Source organism: Sebastes umbrosus, chromosome 2 (assembly GCF_015220745.1).
Source record: "Sebastes umbrosus isolate fSebUmb1 chromosome 2, fSebUmb1.pri, whole genome shotgun sequence".
NCBI classification, from domain to species: Eukaryota; Metazoa; Chordata; class Actinopteri; order Perciformes; family Sebastidae; genus Sebastes; species Sebastes umbrosus.
In genome coordinates, this window is record NC_051270.1 from 36,309,560 (window position 1) to 36,333,612 (window position 24,053).

At 42.0% G+C, this 24,053-nt stretch overlaps 1 protein-coding gene and 1 pseudogene across 5 annotated transcripts; both read left to right on the forward strand.

Moving 5' to 3' along the window:
- The first annotated feature begins 2,521 nt into the window (after nt 1-2,521).
- Nucleotides 2,522-12,280, forward strand: LOC119482665 (alpha-1,3-galactosyltransferase 2-like). Of its 5 annotated transcripts, XM_037760448.1 has the most exons (8): nt 2,736-2,791; nt 3,010-3,072; nt 3,485-3,545; nt 5,092-5,169; nt 5,289-5,384; nt 9,670-9,807; nt 10,398-11,086; nt 11,385-12,280. In XM_037760448.1, the coding sequence occupies exons 3-7, from the start codon at nt 3,526-3,528 to the stop codon at nt 11,080-11,082; spliced, it is 1,017 nt and encodes a 338-aa protein (XP_037616376.1). In that variant the 5' UTR covers nt 2,736-2,791; nt 3,010-3,072; nt 3,485-3,525; the 3' UTR covers nt 11,083-11,086; nt 11,385-12,280. The 5 variants fall into 5 exon arrangements, with proteins under 5 accessions (XP_037616348.1, XP_037616357.1, XP_037616376.1 ...); XM_037760420.1 differs by lacking the exon at nt 3,010-3,072 and having other exon boundaries at nt 2,522-2,791; XM_037760429.1 differs by lacking the exon at nt 3,010-3,072 and having other exon boundaries at nt 2,717-2,791; nt 3,446-3,545.
- Nucleotides 12,281-21,945: 9,665 nt separating this feature from the next.
- Nucleotides 21,946-22,920, forward strand: LOC119477871 (annotated as a pseudogene).
- The last annotated feature ends 1,133 nt before the right edge of the window (nt 22,921-24,053 follow it).

Here is a 24,053-nt window from a genome sequence, read left to right on the forward strand (position 1 = left end):
AGTTACTTTACAGATTCAGATTATATATACAAAATATAATCAACAAATAACTGATGATGTATTATTATAGAACCAGCAGTATATAAAGTCATTAAAATGAGCTCCACCTTAACCAGCTGCAACATTAAAGTGATGAACACAATAATGCATCAATAAGTATAATCCAATACATTATTCTGCATAATGTGTATTTTTATGTTTGGTACTTTTTTGTATATTCATATGCTAATATTTTTGCACTTTTACTTAAAGGCACTGTTTGTAACTTTTTAATCGTATAAATGTACCGGGTCGGGACACATGCGCGCTCGCTTCTGCGCGCTCGCGTGTGGCCGGAGCCTTGTCTCCTCGGCCTGCTCGCCTTCACTCAGACAGAGCGTGCGCTCTCGCGTACTCGCTCCACCTCTAGACTTGAACGCGTGCTCACGCCACGCTGCAGAAGAGTTAGTTTAGCTCTGAGAATATCTAGTGAATGTACAGTGGACGTTTGTGCACAAATAACTGCTGCAGCTCCTCCAGAGGTTATCCGTGTCTTGTGAAGTGACGGGGCTCCGCAGCGAGAAATGTTATCGCCTCCCTCCTGCGCCCGCAGGGAGACACCGGGTGCCAGTGTCACGGTTCACTTTTCTCTCTGCGGAGCCCCGTCACTTCACAAGACACGGAAAACGTCTGTTGGTGCACGCTGTGTCAGTGAAGGCAAGCAGGCAGCGGAGGAGAGGCTCCGGTTGCCGGTGTCTACCTGCGGGCGCAGGAGGCTGAGGCAGGAAAAGCCAACACTAGGATCAGATCTAAATCATGTTCATGGAGAGACCTTCGTCTGGTCAGCTAGACCAGACCTCCGCAACATCTCTAGACTCCGCCCATCCCTGTCCCACTCCAGCACTGAAATCCTGGTTCACGCTTTGGTTACATCCCGGATCGACTATTGCAACGCTGTCCTCTCTGGCATTCCCATCAAACTACTCAACAGACTCCAAATCATTCAGAACTCTGCCGCCCGGATCATCACCCGCACCAAATCCTCCGACCACATCACCCCCATCCTCATCCAGCTGCACTGGCTCCCTGTTAAATCCCGGATCGACTACAAAAACCTTCTGCTTACCTACAAAGCCCTCCATAACCTCGCCCCCACCTACCTCACAGACCTCCTCCAGGAGTACACTCCCTCCCGTTCCCTCCGCTCATCATCAGCCGGACTTCTGACCACCCCCACCTCACGCCTCCGCACAATGGGAGCCAGGGCATTCAGCTGCTCTGCTCCCAGGTTATGGAACTCACTCCCCCCACACATCCGGCAGTCTGATAATATCGCATCATTCAAATCCCTCCTCAAAACCCTACTGTTTAAACTGGCCTACTCTCTCTAGTACTCATCATCACCCATCCTATGTGTCTGTACAATTATGTCTCTGTCATGTCCTGTTGTTTTTATATTGTTTTATCTGTCAATGTTTTAATTGATTCTTGTAAGGTGTCCTTGGGTGTCCAGAAAGGCGCCACTAAATAAAATGTATTATTATTATTATTATTAGCTAACATTACTGCCAAGCAGCTGAAATATAGAGTGATATTGTGGTTTTAGCTGACGTGTGTCGCCTCACTGTTTTGAGCGATGCTCGTTCAAGTCTATGTAGAACGAGCAAGCGCGAGCTCGACGTTGACTTTCGTTGATTTAACGGCCACAGGTGTCGCTGTTAAGCAGCAATTCTGAAAGGTACAAATAGTCCCTTTAAGAAGGATTTTGAATGCAGGACCCTTACTTGTAACAGAGTATTTTATACATGGTAGTATTGCTACTTTAACTGAACTACAATATCTGAGTACTTCCACCACTGCATGTACTATAATACAATAATAAACATGTAATACAATAATAATGTAATATAACAATATAACATGTAATAGAAATGTTTACTTAATGTGATGCCCCTGTTGACCTTGCTTTGTTTGGTAAACCAATAGTGAGGTAAATATCAGGGGAAGTAAACATGAAGTGTAATCAGGAAAACTTCTGTTAAGTCCTGAAGCTACCCAGACACACGAATGTACATTAGCATGGACTGAAGTGCCCTGAGGTGTAGAGATAGTAATACTGGTGTTATACTGCTGTTAAGTCCTGAAGCTATTCAGACACCTGAATGTACATACCGTAAGCATGGGACTCAAGTGCTCTGAGGTGTAGAGATGGTAAACTCCAGCAACACTTCTGCTTCAATACTCTCTCACCTTACTCAAAAGGCACAACCACAACACATCCACAGATATTAATACTACATAAAATACAGTTAACAAGAACAATAAAATGTATTATAGTGATGCCTCCATGACCAATTTAAGCAAATGAGACTGAGGACAACTATGTACAAAAATACTTGACAAATCTTTTTTTAAAGTACATTTTTGAAGAGATAATAAATGTGTGATTAATTTGTGATTAATCATGATTAAATATTTTCATCGATTTACAGCCCTAATATTTCGTTTTATGGCAGTTTTTTTGATGCAGACATCAAGATGTGCTTTTTACTGAAATCATGCAGTGGAATATTTTCTAATTTAAAAAAAAAAGATGGTGCATGGCTCATGTGTCGTCCCTCAAAACATACTAGAAGTCAAGAAAAACAAGCTTTGCAACCTGAACCTTTTTCAGAGGAGTCCCTCCCCCTTTGTCTCCTCCCTGATATTATATGTATGACCTGAGGAGGGAGGTTTCTGCAGCAGTAGAATCCATTTGGATATTGATGCTGTTGATGCTCTGGACGTGTTGTGGATTTATACCTGAAAACAGGTAAGTCATCAGCATTGTCTCTGCTGGGAAAAATGCGGCTCACTTTGACTGTTTAGAATTAAAGCTGCAACACTTAATCGATTAGTTAACTATTAAATTCATCTCCAACTTTTTTTTTTCTTTTGAGTAATTTTTTAAAGAAAAAAAAATGCAAAATTCTCTGATTTCAGCTTCTTAAATGTGAATATTTTTCTGGTTTCTTTACTCCTCTATGACAGTAAACTGAATACCTTAGAGTTGTGGACAAAACAAGACATTTGAGGACGTCATCTTGGGCTTTGGTAAACACTGATTGACATTTTTCACCATATTCTGACATTTTATAGACCAAACAACTAATTGATTGATCGAAAAAAATAATCAACAGATTAATTGAAAATCTAAATAATAATTAGATACAATTTATGTACAGTATAACCTCAATTTTGGTTTCTCTCTTCATTGTTATATGTCACTTTTTTCCCAATTATTTTGTTGTTTAAAAATGTATAAAAGGGTTAAACTTCATTGCTAATGTGTGTTTTTGTGTGCAACACAAACAACTTGAGTTTATTGTGTGTCATCAATCTTTGCTATGGTGTGACAGTGGGACAATACTGGTGTTTTACCTATGATGTGACAGGGGTGTACTGGTGTGTGTCTGTTGTTTAACAGGTTTCACTGCAGTGTAGACTGAATTTTTTTATCTTCAAGGTGCCATCTTCACCTCCTGCCAGAGTTTGTTTGCTGGAAAAATGAAGCGGCAGTTTTTCAGGTATCTATGAGGTGCTATGAGGTATTTGGTCTCTCATCTTCCAGGTTTTTCTATTTTTAAGTTAAATATCAGCCGAAATAAAAAGTCTTTCTTTAGGAGTCATACAAAGTCATGCGTTATGATTTAGGAGTATCATCTGTGTAACGGGGATCCCAGATCTGTTAAGCTGGGGACACGCCAACCCGACATCAGAGAACTAGAGGCGACGAAGGCCGCCTGTTTCGTTGCCTCATATCGCCATTGTTTTGGCCCACAAGTTGCACCCGAACACATTGCAAAGACTACAGCTGACGACCAGTTAACACGTATGTTCTGCGCCTTCCTGACATGAAATAACTCTCCACACCAGCAGGCGGCGTTAGTCTGTATTCGTCATTCAAAAAAAGGAAACTGGAAGACCGAGGACAGCGGATATACAAGCCGTTGTTATGATACGTACACGAAACAAAGCGACGTTTGCCGACCATTTTCACACCACTCTCACTCACCACTTGGCTTCATTCCAGATGGCCATGTCGTTGTGAAAATATCCGTGTATTGGAGTGATCAGATGAGATGAAGATGAAAAATGTGTTTTTCCTCTTGACTTGATTCGTTGGCTTGCTTTCCTCACTTTCGTTTCTCTTCTCGTGCACTGATTCGTTTAAGCCGAACAGCCAATCAGAGTGATTTCTTTCACCGACGGGCGCCGAAAGCCGAATCGGCCAAAAAAACCTCCAACACGGGCAGACTAGAGCGGACGGTGCGGGACACACCGCAAAAACTGGGCCTCTGAGATGCAGTTGAAGTATAAAGAAGCATAAAACGGAAATACTAAGTAAAGTACAAGTACATCAAAGTTGTACTTCAGTAAGGTACCTGATTGAATGCAGGCCTACTTAGTTAAATTCCACCACTGAAAATTAAATGGTTAAAAAATAGGTAAATGATAACGATTGACAACTGAGGGGCGGCAAACATTGAAGTTTAAGCCATTCCTGTAAGTCTGAGAAACAAACAGTGCAAAACATGGCCTTAACAAAGAAACATTCATTGTACTTCAGTGGTATATACAGTATGTGTTTGTGAAGGAACCACCATCTTGTGGTGACACCCTGCAATTGAATGAATGGGAGTGTTTACAGTAGAAACCACACTCCCAGCGGCTTGGATACTTTTCATTCCTGTTTTTTTTTTTCTTTTTTTTTAATTGGTGAATTGGATGAGGAGATAATAAAATCTGTAAAATAGCCCTCCCACAAAACATAGAAGGTATGTATATTAGAATAAGAGTTTTAAGGTAAATGTGTTAGTGAATTTAACTAAATTAAAGATCAGAATTGCTGTTGTTATTCTTCAGCCAACGGCCACTTCAGTTTTTCTCCCCCATACAGCTTGGCCATATCAAGTAGTGGTAGTAGTAATAATAATTTATTTTGGTCCTTATTGCATATCTTGACATGCTCATTATAACATCAAATATTTTATGTTGTTTTTTTAACCATATATTGTATAGGTTGAACTGATGTGTTCTCTTTTTTGCTTGTTTGTTTTTGCATCATTTCAGTGTGCTCAAGGAAAGGAGCGGTAGAATCGTCTGCTGTTTTGTGTTGCTCATTGTCAGCTCCACTTCCTTATATTTAAGGTGAGTCACGAAGTCATCGTTATTGCTCTTGAAGACCAATAAGAGCACATATGAGCCGATTTGATTTATTTGCGAGAGTCATTTCAAAATGATTTTATTCCAGTCTCATTTTTCATTAGAAATTTAGCATCCCTCGTCTCTCCAGACAACCTGCCGGTGGCCAGTGAAGGACAATTGAGACAGAGCATCAATTTGGACGACACACTTGACTTTGGGTAAGAGAATTGTCACTCTACTTTTGACTATATGGGCTCAGAAATCAAGTAAATTTAGCTAAATGGCATATTTAAAAAACAACACGTTGCCCATCGCTTTTACAGAGAGATTTCATGGTGAATAATAACTGTATAATAAACACAATTTAAAGAAGACCTATTGCGCCTTTGTGCTTTCCCCCTTTCCTTTAGTGCGTAATATATATATTTTTTTGCACACGTAAAATGTCTGCAAAGTTACAAAGCCCAAAGTCCACGCCAAAGGGAGTTACTCTCCCCCACAGAAACACTGCTCCTGAACTGCCTGAAACTTCTTGCTTGAATTCCTGCCTTTTTTCCTCTAACATGGTGATGTCATGAACCTGTGTAGGTAGTTAACTAATGAGATAAGAGAATGTTAACCGAAATGATATTACCCTGTGTGGCTGTGACCATCACAATGTGCAAGGCATTTAGGGTGCAATAAGAACACCTTTCTTGCTTTTGGACGTCATGTAGTCTGTACTGAATACAATGTAAATCTACATCTGCATAAAAAGGCTATGCTTAGAGCTAGTGACGTAGAATAATAAGCGAGAAAGCCCACTTGGTGCAAGGAAGGTGGATGGGTCCAACAAACACAGGACTTTCAATCAGGAGACCGGTGTTTTCTTTTGTAAGTTACATTTGTGACGTTTGTCACATGTTTTTTGATGACTTTCGTGACGTGTTTTCAGTACTTATGTAACGTTATTTCCGTACGTATTTTACTTAGTTTCCGTACTTATTTTAATTCCAAATATGACGGGGGGTTTTTCTCCAACACTATCAGAAATAACGTGCTACGTTTGTACCTTAAGGGGTCCAACAGCTCTTCACTGGAGCAGTACCCATAAAGGTACACCCATTGTACCCCTTAACAAGGGTGCATTTTAGTACCCTTACCGTTTGTACCTTATGGGGCCAACTAGTACACTTGGGGACAAAAATGGACCTTAATTCTCTAGGACTTAAATGTACCCTTGGAAATGGTACAAATTTGGCCTTTAAGAGGGTACTGCCCCAGTGACAAGCACTTTGTACATTATGATGGCAAATATGTACTCAGTACAACATGAGAAAGAGTCAAAAATCATGTTTTCCCACAGTTATTAATCTGAATCATTAATCAATGATGTTTTTTTTACACTACCAATATTTAAATCATAAAAGTCATACAATTTATGTTAAAACTGATATAAAAACATCACAAACATATTTTATATCAATACAGAATTTCAAAAATCAGTAAATTATTTTCTGAATAATGTAAACTATCAATGCAACACAATACAGTCCAGCATAACACATTTCATTGAACAATAGCTTTTCCCCCTTTTTTCTTTCAATGTTTTTCAGCCACAACTCCTTTAAAAATGTCAAATATTTCTAAGGGTAACATATAACTTATCATAAACACTGTACAGTACACATTGAGGGACTGAAAGTTTACTTCTTGTCCTGGTTTAATTACACTCCATTGAGGATCAACTTTGACTGTGTATGCATACAGGTGGGAATCATGAAACTGGGACAAGAAGCTTACAGCATAGAAACCACAGTATGCAAAAAAATATTTGATTAAGAAAAAAAAGGAGGAACATTCTTTGCATGCAAGTAATCATCACTGAAGAGTGTCATTTACACATGATGCCTGAAAGTACATAATATAAAAAAGTATATAATAAAAAAAGAAGAGTGCATGAAGAGTGTAAATGGCTTGTGCATGTTGTAAGATGTATAAAACAGGCAAAAGATGAATTAAGGAAAACCTAAGGCTGCCACATGCCCAGCGATGGTGTCTGTTGGGGAAAAGAGAGAGAATCTCGTACTCGTACTCGTAAATTTGTGAGCTTGGTTAGATAGCCCTTTTCTATCCATAGAGGAAATCATTGGAGGGAGGAGAGAGGAGATGGAGGAGGAGCCCAGTTGGTGCTGAGGCATCATGGCCCGGCAGAGTTGAGGATTTATTTTTTCTTTTTTCTTTCTTCCCTTTCCGCATAACAAAATAAAATAAAATGAAGTATGGATAAAACAAAATGGAGAGAAAAATAAATTAAAGAAAAAAAATTTAAAAAAAATTTAAAAAATAAAAAAATAAAAAAATAAAAAATAAAAATAAATAAACAAACAAAGAAAGAAAACTTTAAAAATGCCAACACAACTGGGTAGGATGATATCATGTGACTGTGTGTGTGCGCTTGAGAGGGTTGGGGTGGCTGGCTGTCAGTCAGGGTGCAAATCAAATTAGGGCAAGATTAAAAAGAATAAGATAAGATAAAACAAAGTAAAATAAATATAAATAGGTAGATAGATAGAAGTAAAATAATGATGCTAAAAGGATGGTGTTTAATAGGGCCACAGATAAAAAGATGATGTTTTAAAAGAGAATGATGGCTTAAAAAAAGGATGATGTGGTTGTATGTGGTGTGTGGACTATAACTGGAGTTAAATGTGATCATGGGTTAATATTGGTGGTGGTGGTGGGGGGGTTGACAGTTATGGTGGTTTGTTTTGGAGTATTATGCAGAGGGGTGTTCTGGTGGCCCAATGTCTTTTGTGGATTAACTGTGTCATGGCAGGGTTATGGATGGCTCTCTGTATGTATCTCTGGGTGAGGATGGTGAGAGAGCGAATGAGTCATGAGCCTTGGATTTATAGTCTGGGAGCAACGGGTCCAGGTGCTCCCAGAAGGCCCTAATGACAGGCTAGAAGAACCTTACTATACAGGCGACAGCAGGGGTCGCCGCACTGTCATTTAGTCCACAAGTGATATTAAAGTTGGCTTCTTTGGCATTAATTAGATCAATATGTGGAAGCAGTTTCATTAAGGTGAAGGTGGTTCTTCTACACCTTGTACGTCTATACGGTCTGGCATTTTTAGTAGAGGACATTGATCATTTGGGTCACAGTGACTGGTGGGGGCTTTTCACCCTGGACGTTACCGTAGTTTTGACACGCTGAATGTCCTTGTAATGTTGTGCTATTTATACACCTTCCTGTGAGATCGGGTTGAACTATGAGTATGTTTGAGAGGAGACACAGATCTAAGAGTAACCAGATGTACATGATTCGGTTGTTAGGTTGCTCTGAGTTGTCAAATACAAATACAAATACCCAGACGGCTTTACTTTAGAGGGGTTTTAATAGGAAATGAACCATACATACTTGTTTGCTTGCTTTCCTCATTTCTGTTTCTCTTCAGAAAAAGTAAATATATATAATATCCTAAACAAATAAAATTAAATGAATCCCATTATTTGTCCTCGGATTATTGTTAAGTTAAACAAGTTAACAAATTAGGTTAATTATCATTTCAACAAACATTCACAGTGATAAGAATGAAATTAATCTACTCTAAAGCAGATTTATCTTTCTCCATCTGTCCATTGTTCACACTGAATCTTCCATCTCAGACAAACAGAAGCACATGGCTACTTATTATGCAGAATGATGTCATCGGACCTTCCCAGTGCAACTACTGTCAGATCTCAGGTCAGGTATTTAATCTAACAGTGCTTCTTGGTTGGCATCATGCAGCTTTCCATGCAGCAGTGATATTAGTGAGGGCTATACACAGTATTAAACAAAATTATAATATCCTTAATATTACTTTAAGCTGTCTGACTACGGGCGTTTTGAAAGCCCTTTCCCAGCTTCAACAGCCATATATTCTTTATCAACCGTCAGTCGCCTCTCATACCTTCACTCAGTCAGTCAGACAGTCGGTCAGTAAGACAAACAGATCTCAGTCAGCTATTCAGCTGCTAGAAAAATACTTTTTTTAATCTCCTGGCAGGCTGTGTCGGAGAAAAAAAAACACTGCCGCCGTTGCGTCTTTATGCGCGGAGCATCCCAGCCTCGTGGGCCATTTTACATCGCTGGACCCGGAGGCTTGAGCCCCGGTAAGCCCATGCGGTAAGACTGCCATGCAGGGAGAGCGTGTATTTTCAGAAGAACAGGATTTCGGAACAACAGGTGGGTTGTCGGATTAATGGGCTTTCGGTCCTATGGTGCATTTTTTGGACTAAACACAACTACAGTAAAGAAGGCAATCCGTAAGGTGGTCTGCTCTGCGGGGTGGGACGCCCAGCAGATGTAGTGTACTACCCGGGATGGGCTTCCAGGCCAGGATTCGGTGAAGCACAGGGCGGAAGATCTGGAAAAGTCTGTGTTTGCTCCGTTGAGAAGCAGCAGTTCGGAATCTGTAAATCTCCTCCTCATATGGCCGTTCAACATTTGTCTTTGTTTTCATCTTCCATTTCAGGGCCAGACAAGAAGTTGAAACACGAGCATCTTGGAAAGCTCCTATCATCTGGGAGGGGATGTTTGACCCCAATCTTTACGACCAAAAGCACATCCAAAACCAGTCATCTGTTGCCCTCACCGTGTTTGCTGTGGGGAGGTTTGTTTCTCCATAAACACTGTGATCGTGAAAACACCAGCGCCTTCACACTAGCCGTTCCATCTGAAACAGTTTTTTCTCTACCTAAGGTACCTGGATGGCTACCTCAAGACTTTCCTTACCTCTAGAGAAAAACAAGTGACATATTACTATTACTAGCAGTTCAGTCTGAATCTGGTAGCGCTTTGCCAAAAGATTTGGTATTGTTTTTTCCAAACCTGGGTGTAAATCAAGAAACCCTGAATCCATCTGAATGAGATAAAATTAGGTCAGTTAAAGCTGAATATCATACTGTGGCGCACGGTGAGAAGACGAAAACATTAAAGCCAAACTTAATGACACACAAGATTTGTTTCTAGGATGGTAGTAGAGGAGGGATGCGTGTTTTGTTTTGACTTTTTCTTCACTTTCCCTTCAGTTGTGTTCACGTTGCTCCACCACTACGTCATCCCTCTTTTTTTCTATTTTTCACGTGAATGCATATGTATAATAGTTGTCTCAAATAATGAAATAAAAATCTTCTTCTTCTTCTCATCATCATAATGAGTAATAAGCAACAGCAATTACTTTTCTCTCTGTCTCTACCTAAGGTACCTGGATGCCTACCTCAAGACTTTCCTGACCTCTGCAGAAAAACATTTTATGGTGGGACTACATGTGACCTATTACGTGTTCACGGATCTGCCAGAGGAGGTACCAAACATCGAGCTCGCTCCTAATCGAAGCCTGAAGGTTATTCCGGTGGAAAAGTACTCCAGGTGGCAGGACATCTCCATGATGCGGATGAAAACGATATCAGATGCCATAGAATCAGAGATTCGGCACCACTGCAATTACATCTTCTGCTTAGATGTGGATCAGGAGTTTAAGGGAAGATTTGGCTCAGAGGCTCTGGGGGAATCTGTGGCTTTGCAACACGCGTGGTATTACAAACTTCCAAAGCATAGGTTCACCTATGACAGAAACCCCAAATCCAAAGCCTACATGGAAACTGGAGATTACTACTACCATGCTGCTATCTTTGGAGGCTTGTGGAAAAATGTGAAGGATTTGGCAGATTACTGCTTTCTGAGTATCATGGAGGACAAACTAAACAGTGTGGAGGCTCTGTGGCATGATGAGAGTCATCTCAACAAGTACTTTTGGCTTAACAAACCAAGCAGGTTGCTCTCGCCTGAGTACTGCTGGGACCCAGTTATTTTGGAAATAAAGGACATACACGTCACCCGCCTAATATGGGCACCAAAACATTATGCCAAACTTCGTACTCGGTAGAGTGGCTAGAAGAGCCACTCATTGCAATAATCTTCTGAGAAATGTGTAAAATTATTTACTATAAGCTTTGTTTTGGATTCTTAACTTGGAGAAAAATTGGGGACTGGTAAATGGACTTGTATATATATATAGGGCCTTTCTGGTCTTCCGACCACTCAAAGCGCTTTACACTACATGTCAACATTCACCCTTTCACACACACATTCATACACTGATGGCAGAGGCTGCCATGTAAGGTGCCAACCTGCCCATCAGGATGTAAACTAATACTCATTCACACACCGATGGCACACCCTGCAGGAGCTAGAAGAGCCACTAATTGAATTATGTTTGCAAGATGCAAGATTTGCAAGATTGTTTACTTTAAACTTTGTATTGGTTTCGAAGTGTAACAGTCAGGGCTGCCGCTCCCACCACGCGCTGCGCATAGGGCACCAAGTGTCGGAGGGTGCACCACAATTATGATCATCGTCATAATAATCATCATAATGATGAATGATTTAAATTTAAGATGAAGCACAAGTGCAAAACTACAATTGGCATCATTAGACCATTATAGGCAATACAAAGATGTACATATTTGCTCAAAATAATGAGCAGCGCGTGGCGTGACGGTCGTTTTTTATTCCGGCGTCCGTGTTAACAGGTTAGACCAGCCACACAGCCCGCAGTGAGCTGAAAGTTTCACTGGAACTACTTAGTAGTTGTCCGAGATCAGGAATGAATTCAGAGAACGAGTTTAGGTAAACTCAGATCCAGTTGCCAGGGAGAAAAGTTAAAAGGTTTCATGCAACAACGGCAGAGTCAAAAGCTAACAGCAGTTCAATTGAAATAAAAGATGTTGCTCATGTTAAATATCATTATCACAGTAAACAGAATATTATAATTGTAACACCTGTATCCACACCCTCGCAAAAGGTTATAAATGTGCTTCAAGTTACTGTCAAAGCTCTGCCAGACTTTTTTATATATGCAGGGAGGAAGGGTTATAGCATAATTTGAGTGTGTAGTTTTCCTTTAACCTCTGATTTAAGTGTTTTTACATTTGACATGTAAGTTTCTGTCTCATGTCATGCTATACTGTATGATCCTTCAAGACTGCTAAGTCGATGGTTTATTGTTTCTCACTGGTTTCCCATTGTTCAGCTGGCTAACTCTATGGCAACACTTCACATTAAACTCTAATATTTGCATATCATAGTGCATAGTTTCAGTTTTCTACAATCAAGCATTATTTTTCTTTGATTCTAGAGCAGCAATCTGCATGTACTGTCTTGTTCTATCAGATACTGAAGAGGTCAAAACTAAATCAACACTTGTATTATAAAGAACAACTATATTGTGGGACCAACGCTTTTCAGTCCACGATGAAGCACATAGTACATCAGGATGTTCATCTACAAACTTCAACTTTGGTTTATACTGTACTTACTAAGTCATTAATGGTATAAAGAACTAGTAAAAATTTGGAACAGTGTTCAGTGACCTTCAGAAACTGGGTTATGATCATAGACTGTATAAAAGAAGTGGACTTAGTCACCTTGACGTCCCCCATTGGTTTATGGACTCCAGTTTTGAAGCCTCAAGTTCATCATTTTGGCTGTCACCATCTTCTTTTTTTTGGCGTCGCCATCTTGTTTCTTTGAAACCACAAGTGACACAAGAGGGTGGAGCTCAGTTCAACTGAGCGCTGATTAAGACATTTTTTAGGCGGACAAAATGTTACAATTAACTTCCATGAGCTGAAAACACACTGGGAAAAGGTTAATGTTCTACGACGAAAACACAGACAACTCCCAGACCGGACAACGCAGTGGTAGCGACCTGTCAATTACAATGTTTACTGAGGTAATAAATCAAGTGAGAAGTAGGCTCATTTTCTCAAAGACTTCTATACAATCAGACTTCTTTTTGCAACCAGAGGAGTCGCCCCCTGTTGGATATTAGAAAGAATGCCAGTTTAAGGCACTTCAGCATTGGCTACACTTTTCAGACCCCAGAGATGCCCACTGGTTATGATGAATGGTTTTTAGGACTCAATAATAAGTCATGTTATGATGGAGATGTTTTGCAGTGATTGTTGTCTGGCTTCTAAGGGTAGACCTTGCCAACACAGCTGCAAAGAAACTGATATATATCACAATATTACCTTACTTCAACTATCATTTATTTCTCAATTCTTTCAATGTTTTAACATTGTTTTGTTGAAACAGTAATGTAGTCAAGACTGCAAACAAGTTAATACTTTAGTCTGGTTTCAGTGCAGACTTTACGTTCCGCATGGTGGGCTAAATGCTGTTTCTTAGGCTTTCCCAGGAGTTAACACTGACAATATAGTTTTTTTTTTCCTCAAATGTAACAGTGTTACCAATTTAAATTTTATTTAGGTTTAGGAAAAAAATATTGTGGTTTGGGTTGAAAATACTATGTTTGTAAAGTGAAATTGAAACTAAACGTTGTGAACAACAACACCCTAGGTGCAAAAACAACTTTGGTCTGTGTTGCAAATGCCGTTTGTGACGACCCCTCCGCTCCACTAGGTGTTCCGAGGTCCTTTGCAGGTTTGTCTTTGTTTTGCAGGTCGGAGTGTCGTCAGGTTAATGAGCCACACCTGGGCTCGGTGTGGTGATATTAAAGCTCCCTACCTTCCCACAGAAGGCTCCCTGCCTTGGCTGGCACAGCAGTTTTGGTGTTGTTTGCTGCAGACATTTTCACACTTTGTCCCGGCCGTCTGCGTTCAATACTTTAGCGGCGGTAGGAAATATACTGTGCTTTCCATTAACTACAATGTAAACCCATCAGTAGCAACAGTAAGTGCACAGGGAAAGTGCTGTGGTGACGTATTATAAAGAGCGAAAGAGATACACAGGGCGGCGGGAGGGGAGGTGGAGGGGTCCAAAGAAACTGGCTTTCATCCAGGAGACTGCTGGAGTCCCATGTTCACAATGTCAAGTTATACTTTAATATTTTATATTTAAAGCCCAACCATGTTGGTTTTTCCTAAACCTAACTAAGTTGTTGACTAAACCATGCCAGTGTTTTTGCTTTTTTTTACTACAACCGAAAAGTGATGCCGGTGGTTCTGACAAAGCATTAGTATGTGACGAGTTGGGATGAGAACGTGTTGGCCAAACTCAGAATACATACAGTATTTATTTTTCACTCAGTAAGTTTAAATAAATGAGCGGGTCATTTGAAATGGACATAAATGCAACATCACTCCAGGAGATTGCAGCTTGGAACAGCTGGACAAATTAGCGATGTTTGTTTTTGCCCTACTTTGTACTGAAAATTCACGAAGGATGTTGCTCGCATTCTTTCCACAAATCAACAAGTTGGTGCTCCATTTCTGAGGTCCATCTTACTACTACTTTGTGCTTCGCGTTATGCATTAGCTCATGCATTAGCCGCGGCCGCCGTAGCCACGGCCGCCGTAACCGCGGTTGTTGTCCTTCCACTTCAGTCAGCTCGGTTCTTAATCGGCTATCGTACTTTCCCACATGACTGCGTCATCGGCTGTCCTCGGGGTTCCCCACACGTAACAGGAGATACAATCGTAAATATTGTAAAACATTCTTAACATACCTCACACCACAGGAATATCTGGAAAGATAATCTTTAGAACCATCAAAAAATCTGGGCTTTGCTGGACATTGCCAGGAGAGGGTAATCAGGCCCAACATCTGCTTGATTCTCGTGTAGAGTGCACCCGGCATTAGTTGCCTAATTAGTCGCCATGTGTGGATATGTTGAATTATTAATCCCAACAATTTTGGAAAGGTAATGTTTGGCAAATGGGCTGTACTGTCTTCAAATAATTGAATTACTGTGTGATGTTTCCGGTATGGTTGACGGAGTTGAACCTGATCTCAGTAAGCACAATAAAACGTGATTATAATAAAAGTTATTTCCTCTTCATGCCACTTACAAAAGGTGTATTCTTTGCTGGAGCTTAAACATTAAGCAGCAGCATGGATGGCATCCAGGCTGAGATTAAAACACTGGGGTTGGATGTCCTTGAAAGAATACAAATTCTCAAGTGTGAGAACAAACAGCAGCCTTGCTAGTGATACGATAAAGAGGGGGAGGTATGTGGATGATCAGTTGGGGCCGGGAGTTTAATGATGTTTCCTGAGGAGGGTGGAACGAAATGGACCTTCTCTCTCATCTAGGAGGGTAAAGTCCATGTTTGCAGAGAGCATTTACAAGCACTAGTCTGGCTGGAAGGGAAGTTCATCTCTCTGGCAGAGCAACGAGAGAAATTATTATCATCTTCTCCTCTGGGATCCATGAATATCTTTACTAATTGTGTGCCAATCCATCCAGTAGATATTGAGATATTTCACAGGATAACCACCCAGAGCTTTGTTCTGCTCGAGGTTCTACCCGTTAAAGGGGAGTTTTTCCTTGTCGCCGTAATCTAGACCTGCTTTATATAAAAAGTGTCAAGAGATAACTTCTGTTGTGATTTGCCGCTACACTATATAAATAAAATTTACTTGACAACTTTCATGTTTCTACTAGAAAGTGTTTACATGCTGTAATGTTTTAAAAATGCATTACTTTCCTCATACTGTCTGTCTGAATATGTGTGTGCATTTCATATTTATTTGAATAAATCATGATAAAATAAGATGTATTAATTGATATTAGCCTTCTCTTGTTTTGATTGAAAATGATCCTAGTCTTTAGCAGTGTCCAAAATCACTCACTATTTACTATATAGTACCCTATATGCTGTCAAAATTCTCACAACGGAATGAAATTGTGTCCAGGCCGTGTACATTGCTTTTGCTAACAATCTCACAATGTAGCCCACAGTGATTATGACTTATGGGAGTGTTGGGAGTAGTGAATATGTGAAAGAGGAAACGATCTTGGGCACAGCCCTGATTTTGTGGACACACCAAACAACTTCTTTGTTTTGTTCAGCTCGTTTATTCTGTGTGTGTCATCGATCTTAGCTATGATGTGACAGTGGGATAATACTGGCGTCCTTCAGCCAACATATTCTATGACATGTAGGACAACAACATAAAAGACGGGAATGGATATGAGGAGGAATTATGGGCTATATGATCCTAAAACCAGGCAGACTGGACAAAAAGAAGCCCTGAGGTCAAAACCTCTCCTGACTCCATTTACAAAGAACAGGAGTAGGCAGGTCTACTATATAGTCAGAAGTTGGACTTTCTTCTGCAAACTGTTTGTTTGACATATTTTCGCGTGTCAACAAAACCACTTTAGGAAAAATGTCATGGTTGGGCATTAAAATAAGTACCATAGACTGTAGGAAGTGGACGTAGTCATGACAACGTTACCCATTGTTTTGTAGACTGCATTTTGAAAGCCTTGAGTTCGGCATTTTGGCCGTCACCATCATGGTATTTGGCCGTCGCCATTGTGTTGTTTTTTTTTAAACCAGAAGTGACGCGAGAAGGTGGAGTTTAGTACCTCCGATCGCTGAAAAATATGGTTTCAGGTGAACAAAAAGGTTATAATTAACTTGTATTAACTTAAAACACACTGTGAAAGAGAGAAATTGCAGTTGTCAAGTAAATGCAGACTAATGTAAATGGTAGGAGTAAGTCCAAGTTGGAAACTGGGCCAGTGGTTAGGGATAGATGATTTGAATTTGATACATTCCATTTCATCTTCTCCTCTGGAAACCATGAACATCTGTACAAAATTGTGTGCCAATCCATCCAGTAGATATTGAGATATTTCACAGGATAACCACCCAGAGCTTTGTTCTGCTCGAGGTTCTTCCCGTTAAAGGGGAGTTTTTCCTTGCCGCCGTCGCCATAATCTAGACCTGCTTTATATGAAAAGTGTACCGCTACATTATATAAATAAAATTGACTTGACAACTTTCATGTTTATACTTATTTTATATATTTCTACTAGAAAGTGTTGACATGCTGTAATGTTTAAAAAATACATTAATTTCCTCATACCGTCTCCCTGAATATGCCTGTATTCTCTGAAATGCTCAGTTTTCGCGAATTTTTAACGTAATTGCCACCAAAATACGTTGCTGGGCAAGAGCTTGGGTCTATGTTTACTTCCTCTCAACATCAACTGTCATTCACATGCACTGCAACCGGAAATAAACTGGGACACATTTAGAATGTGAAATAGTCTAAATATTGTAAAAAGTACATGAATTTTGACAGCTCGTTTCAAAGGCACAGTTTCTGAATACGGACTATGAGTATTTCTCCGTGGATTGAGCGTTTCAATACTTACCTACAGTATTTATATAGCACTTAAACTTGCTTTATAATTAAAAGATATTACAATCTCACTTTTTACAATATGGGACTTTAAAAGGTAGGGTTGTAATCTCTTCAAAAACATTTTTTGTTATATTTGTTGAAATTCTCATGACATCCCGACATCAATCAATAAATCAAATACTTAGAAAAACAAAAAGAAAGAAAATAATGCGGAATCTGTGGCTGTTGCAGGACTGTAATAAGCCCGTCCAATCATTTCATTCGGCCCAAATGTTATGATTGGACGGGCTGCCTGCCTGCTTGCACTCTGCCCGTGCACTCTTTGCACATCACTGGAGTCTTCCACAAGCTGCTATAGCTTGACAGCTGTGAGTACTAACAATAGCCTTAATTAGGGTTCAAGCCCCGAAGGGGCAGAACCCTTTCTAAGTTTAGCTGCATCCCAAAGCTCTTAATTGCATCCCCGTTTCCCTCACTTGCGTCTTTTCCTTGCGTCTTAGTCCCTCCCACCAGGGAAGCATGGAGAGACGCAAGGAAACCATGCGAGGAGAGAGGAAGCGAGGAAATACGATTTAAGAGACATGAAACGGTCGTTTCCTCTGAAGCGTCACGTGAAGCGACGTCCGTTTCTGATGACGGCGTCACAGCTGGATCCGCTGACAGCGTTAACTGTTCTGTGTTCACTCACAAACGATAGCTCCCCGCCAACTGTGAACTCTGTTTGACACATTTGCTTGTGTTTACATTTCTGTCATTAATTGCAGACCGAAATAAGTGTATAAATGAAGAGTTAATTTGCAAAAACAGATAAAACACATTTCAGTCAGGACCACTTTAGTCAAAAACACTTATCCCATTTGCAGTAATATATACATTATATTTGGCGGTATGGCTCTGCTCTGGGACCTCCCTGCTCATCCACGCGCATGCGTGGATCCACGAGCCTACGTGGTAGCATGAGGCAAGGAGAGCACTCCTCCCTGCCCTTCCATGTGCAGACATGGAAAGCCAAAGGCAGGGAGAGCAGCAGCAAAGACCCCCAAACAACCATACCAGGCAATCCTCCCTGGCCTTCCATGCGCTTACATGGAAGAGCCACAGGAGGAGCTAGCTGAGCACCCAGTGAAAACCCGTACACTGGTTAAACCAATGCCACTTTCCAGAAGTGACACAGAACACTAATATTACCCCTCCTGCCATTATTATATTATACTACACTACAATACAATTATTGACCAAGAATTGGTTTACACACATAAGATGCATAAAACAATTACAGTTTAATATACATGTATGTTATAAACTCAAAATATACCTACTAGAAAATGGACATTATATTATATGGATATAAATGGATTACCTTGTAATATATAGTCATTCTGAACAGCCTTTACTGGCGCAAAATATAGTATACCACAGATCACATGGTTAAGATCATATCTGCCTGTTTTACAATCTTTGACCACCAGGTGGTTTCATGCACATGATGCATCCAGATATTAACCCTTTTCCGAACCAATATGCTGGAAAGCTTTGATGCTTCATGAAGCTTCAGCTCGCCTGCATCTACACAGGTTGCACCCTTCCACGTGCATACGTGGTTCCATGCGCATACGTGGAAAGCATAAGGCAAGGAGAGCACACCTCCTTGCCCTTCCATGTGCATACATGGAAGCTAAAAGCAGGGAGCGCAGGGAGCCCCGAAAATGACCACTCCAAGAAAACCTCCCTGGCCTTCCATGCGCCTACATGGAAGAGCCAGCAGGAGGGGCCAGCAGTACGACTTAATGGAAAGCTAATTAGACTAAAACATATACAGTGAAGCCTTTTGATTCTTCACAGGTTGCAGGCTGAGGCATATGGCTAGAAAGTTAAATGAGAGAGTCAAGCAGATATGCCGTAACATTTACTATATATAGCCAGCAAGTTACTGAGCACTCATAGCTTTTGAGCTTCGAGGATGTCTTGAGCCTCCGGCCGGAGATAACGCTCATAAGCGGTTGATGACCATCGGCCCCAAGCCTCGAGTGTGGAGACCAGAGCTGTTAATGCTGCTGTTGTTTCTGCTCCTATGCGGAGAGAATGCGCAGTGCAGCGTTCTGGCGGCAGTCCGCATGATTGGCAGAGGAGGCGAAGGTGTGAGGCAAACCAAGCTTGGGACATGGGCTTCCCCTCCTCTGTGACAAAGAATGACTCTCATTGGCTGGCTTGAGGTTGGCATCTCAGATAGTGGATCATTGAAGACGGGATTAGACTCAGAGATTAAAACAGATGATCTTCATCAGTCTTGCGTATTTTTTTTTTTTAAAATATGGTGAAATACTGAGTGTTAATGGTTACGTCAGCTATAGTGAGATCATGCGAAGGATCGAAAATTTGGTGCGTGTAGTGAACTCGCCACCTTTAAGAAACCTGAAAATGCTGTGAGGAAAACAGTTTCTAATAACAGGTCTGTGTAAGCACCAAAGCACCCTTTATGAAGGATGGCTGCAAGGATTTGGCTTCTCAGATGTGCGAAATTGCAGCAGCAGGTGGAAATAATGGACCCTGGTGGAGATTTGGACTGCAATTCCCAGAAATCTCCGCGGGACTGTGACGTCATCAAAGCTCGATGGAATGACGTCATCGATCTGCGGCGCGCGTGGAGGTGACGGCCCTTCCGTGTTTTGAAAGAAGCCGGCTTGCTGGAGATGCCGACATGGAGTCCAGGACTTGGATCTGGAGTCATACTGGCGAGTGACGACTGGATGCTGGATAGAGCTGTCATGACAGGGTTGTCCTCCTGCTCCAGGGAGCCGGCTGCCGGGGCTGTAGCTCGGGCCGCTGGAGCTTGGACTGCTGGGCTTGGACCGGGGCTCGGACCGGGGCTCGGACCGTTGGATCTCGTGCTCTTTTGGAAGGCGGCTCAGCGGCCGTAGCTGGGACTGCAGCGGAGTTTCGGGTACTTTCTTTCCTTTTCTCAGCGGCTTTCCTGGGAGCGCAGGATTTTAGAAGATCTGCTGGTGGAGTTTCGCCATGGACGCTTTCCAAAAACATTTCAAAAAGCTCTTCATGAGGAGACCCGACTGGAGCCGTGATGTGGTTTGCAACCAGGACTTGTAGTAGCCTGGACACTGGCCATTAGGAAATGCTGGGAGCAGAACTTGAATGTCTACTTATCAGATGCGAGCTCCGGCGGATAGGGAACGGGCTCTCTTTGCCGATGGCTTCCTATGCCTCGGATGCTGTTGTTGTGACTCCATAGCCCAGTCATCATGGACGGAAATCGACATGACGAGCAGCAGGGTAAGTTGAAGCTTGTACGTGGAAAATCTGGTTGTTCTCATGTTGCGAGCAGTTTGTAGAGGAAGCAGCAACGGTAGGCCGGCTGAAGCGGCTTAAATAGGGCGCCCTGTATGAAATTGACCAATGAATGCATAGAGAGGAATCAGCTGATCCGTCAGCTGATGCATCAGCTGATTGGGCTGGCTTAAGATCAGCTGTTATCAGCTGATAGCCATCATATGAGCAGAGCTTGACATCATGGCCTGCCTGAACTAACGCTACGCTCGATTTCTCTTCAGAAAAAGTAAATGAATAATAAGGAAATATCCTAAACAAATCAAATTAAATGAATCCTATTATTTACCCTCGGATTATTGTTAAGTTAAACAAGTTAACAAATTAGGTTAACTATCATTTCAACAAACATTCACAGTGATAAGAATGAAATGAATCTACTCTTAAGCAGATTCATCTTTCTCCATCTGTCCATTGTTCACACTGAATCTTCCATCTCAGACAAACGGAAGCACATGGCTACTTATTATGCAGAATGATGTCATCGGACCTTCCCAGTGCAACTACTGTCAGACCTCAGGTCAGGTATTTAATCTAACAGTGCTTCTTGGTTGGCATCATGCAGCGTTCCATGCAGCAATGATATTAGTGAGGGCTATACACAGTATTATACAAAATTATAATATCCTTAATATTACTTTAGACCGTCTGGCTACGGGCGTTTTGAAAGCCCTTCCCTCCTTTCCCAGCTTCATCAGCCATATATTCTTTATCAACCGTCAGTCGCCTCTCATACCTTCACTCAGTCAGTCAGACAGTCGGTCAGTAAGACAAACAGATCTCAGTCAGCTATACAGCTGCTAGAAAAATACTTTTTTTAATCTCCTGGCAGGCTGTGTCGGAGAAAAAAAAACACTGCCGCCGTTGCGTCTTTATTGTTTTTTTCCAAACCTGGGTGTAAATCAAGAAACCCTGAATCCATCTGAATGAGATAAAATTAGGTCAGTTAAAGCTGAATATCATACTGTGGCGCAGTGTGAGAAGACGAAAACATTAAAGCCAAACTTCATGACACAAGATTTGTTTCTAGGATGGTAATAGAGGAGGGATGCGTGTTTTTTTTACTTTTTCTTCACTTTCCCTTCAGTTGTGTTCACGTTGCTCCACCACTACGTCATCCCTCTTTTTTTCTATTTTTCACTACGACATTGTTTTCTAAGAATGCTGGTGAACACTTTCAGACTTTGCTGAGCTTGGGTTCAGTCTGAAAGTAATGACCCTAGTGTTAAAACAGACTAAAAGGACAGCAGACGTGAATGCATATGTATAATAGTTGTCTCAAATAATGAAATAAAAATCTTCTTCTTCTTCTCATCATCATAATGAGTAATAAGCAACAGCAATTACTTTTCTCTCTGTCTCTACCTAAGGTACCTGGATGCCTACCTCAAGACTTTCCTGACCTCTGCAGAAAAACATTTTATGGTGGGACTACATGTGACCTATTACGTGTTCCCGGATCTGCCAGAGGAGGTACCAAACATCGAGCTCGCTCCTAATCGAAGCCTGAAGGTTATTCCGGTGGAAAAGTACTCCAGGTGGCAAGACATCTCCATGATGCGGATGAAAATGATATCAGATGCCATAGAATCAGAGATTCGGCACCACTGCAATTACATCTTCTGCTTAGATGTGGATCAGGAGTTTAAGGGAAGATTTGGCTCAGAGGCTCAGGGGGAATCTGTGGTCTTGCAACACGCGTGGTATTACAAACTTCCAAAGCATAGGTTCACCTATGACAGGAGGCTTGTGGAAAAATGTGAAGGATTTGGCAGATTACTGCTTTCTGAGTATCATGGAGGACAAACTAAAGTGTGGAGGCTCTGTGGCATGATGAGAGTCATCTGAACAAGTACTTTTGGCTTAACAAACCAAGCAGGATGCTCTCACCTGAGTACTGCTGGGACCCGGTTGTTGCTAAAGACAAGGACATTCACGTCACCCGCCTAATATGGGCACCAAAACATCATGCCAAACTTCGTACTCAGTAGAGTGGCTAGAAGAGCCACTAATTGCATTATGTTTGCAAGATTGTTTATTATAAGCTTTGTATTGGATTTTTAACTTGAAAATTGGGACTGGTAAATGGACTTATTTATCTACCACCTTTATGGTCTTCCGACCACGCAAAGGGCTTTACACTACATGTCAACATTCACTCTTTCACACACACATTTATACACTGATGGTAGAGGTTACCATGTAAGGTGCCAACCTTAACGTAAACTAATACTCATTCACACACTGATGGCACAGCCTTCAGGAGCAAAGGGGCTGGAAGACACAGGCTTAAGCAGCGAAACATGGAACGTGGGGTGGACTCTCAGAGATGAAGGCAACTTTAACTTGATAGCAGTGGGATTAATGATCTTGTCAACTTCAAAAGGTCCAATGTATCGGGGAGCCAATTTATGGGACTCCACCTGAAGGGGCAAGTCACGGGAGGAAAGCCATACCTTTTGACCGGGTTGGTAAGTGGGTGCAGGGGATCGATGGCGGTCAGCAAGGCGTTGATTCCGGGCAGCTGAACGGAAAAGGGCAGACCGGACCTCTCTCCAAATCCGCCGACACCTTTGGATGTTGGCCTGGACCGATGGCACCGCCACAGCCTCCTCCTGGACTGAGAAGAGGGGAGGTTGATAGCCTAGAGAGGCCATGAAGGGGGACATACCTGTGGCGGCACTGGTGAGTGAGTTATGGGCATACTCAACCCAGGGTAACTGTCTACTCCAGGAGGACGGGTGGTGAGCAGTGACACAACGCAGGGCTGCCCCGAGATCTTGGTTTGCCCGCTCCGTCTGCCCATTCGTTTGAGGGTAGTACCCAGAGGAGAGACTAGCTGTGGCACCCAGAACCTGGCAAAAGGCCTTCCAGACCTGGGAGGAAAACTGTGGTCCCCGGTCAGAGACGATGTCCTGGGGGATGCCATGAAGACGAAACACATGGAGGACTAGGAGGTCCGCAGTCTCTGTGGCTGAAGGTAATTTAGGGAGAGGGACAAAATGCACAGCCTTGGAAAAACGGTCTACCACAGTCAATATGATTGTGTTACCTTCTGACGGGGGTAAACCGGTGGCAAAGTCCACAGCTATGTGGGACCAGGGTCGGCTGGGGACGGGCAGAGGACGCAGGAGACCAGCTGGGGGTTGATGGGAGGCCTTGCTGCGGGGACAGACGGAGCAGGCGGACACGAAGGCACGGGTGTCGCGGGTCACGGATGGCCACCAGAACCGCCGTTTGATGAAGGAGAGCGTGCAGTGGAAGCCAGGGTGGCAGGTGAGCTTAGATGAATGGCCCCATTGTAGAACTTGAGATCTGGCTGAATCAGGCACAAACAGACAGTTAGGAGGGCCATTACCTGGGTCTGGATGAGAGCGCTGTGCCTCCCGTATG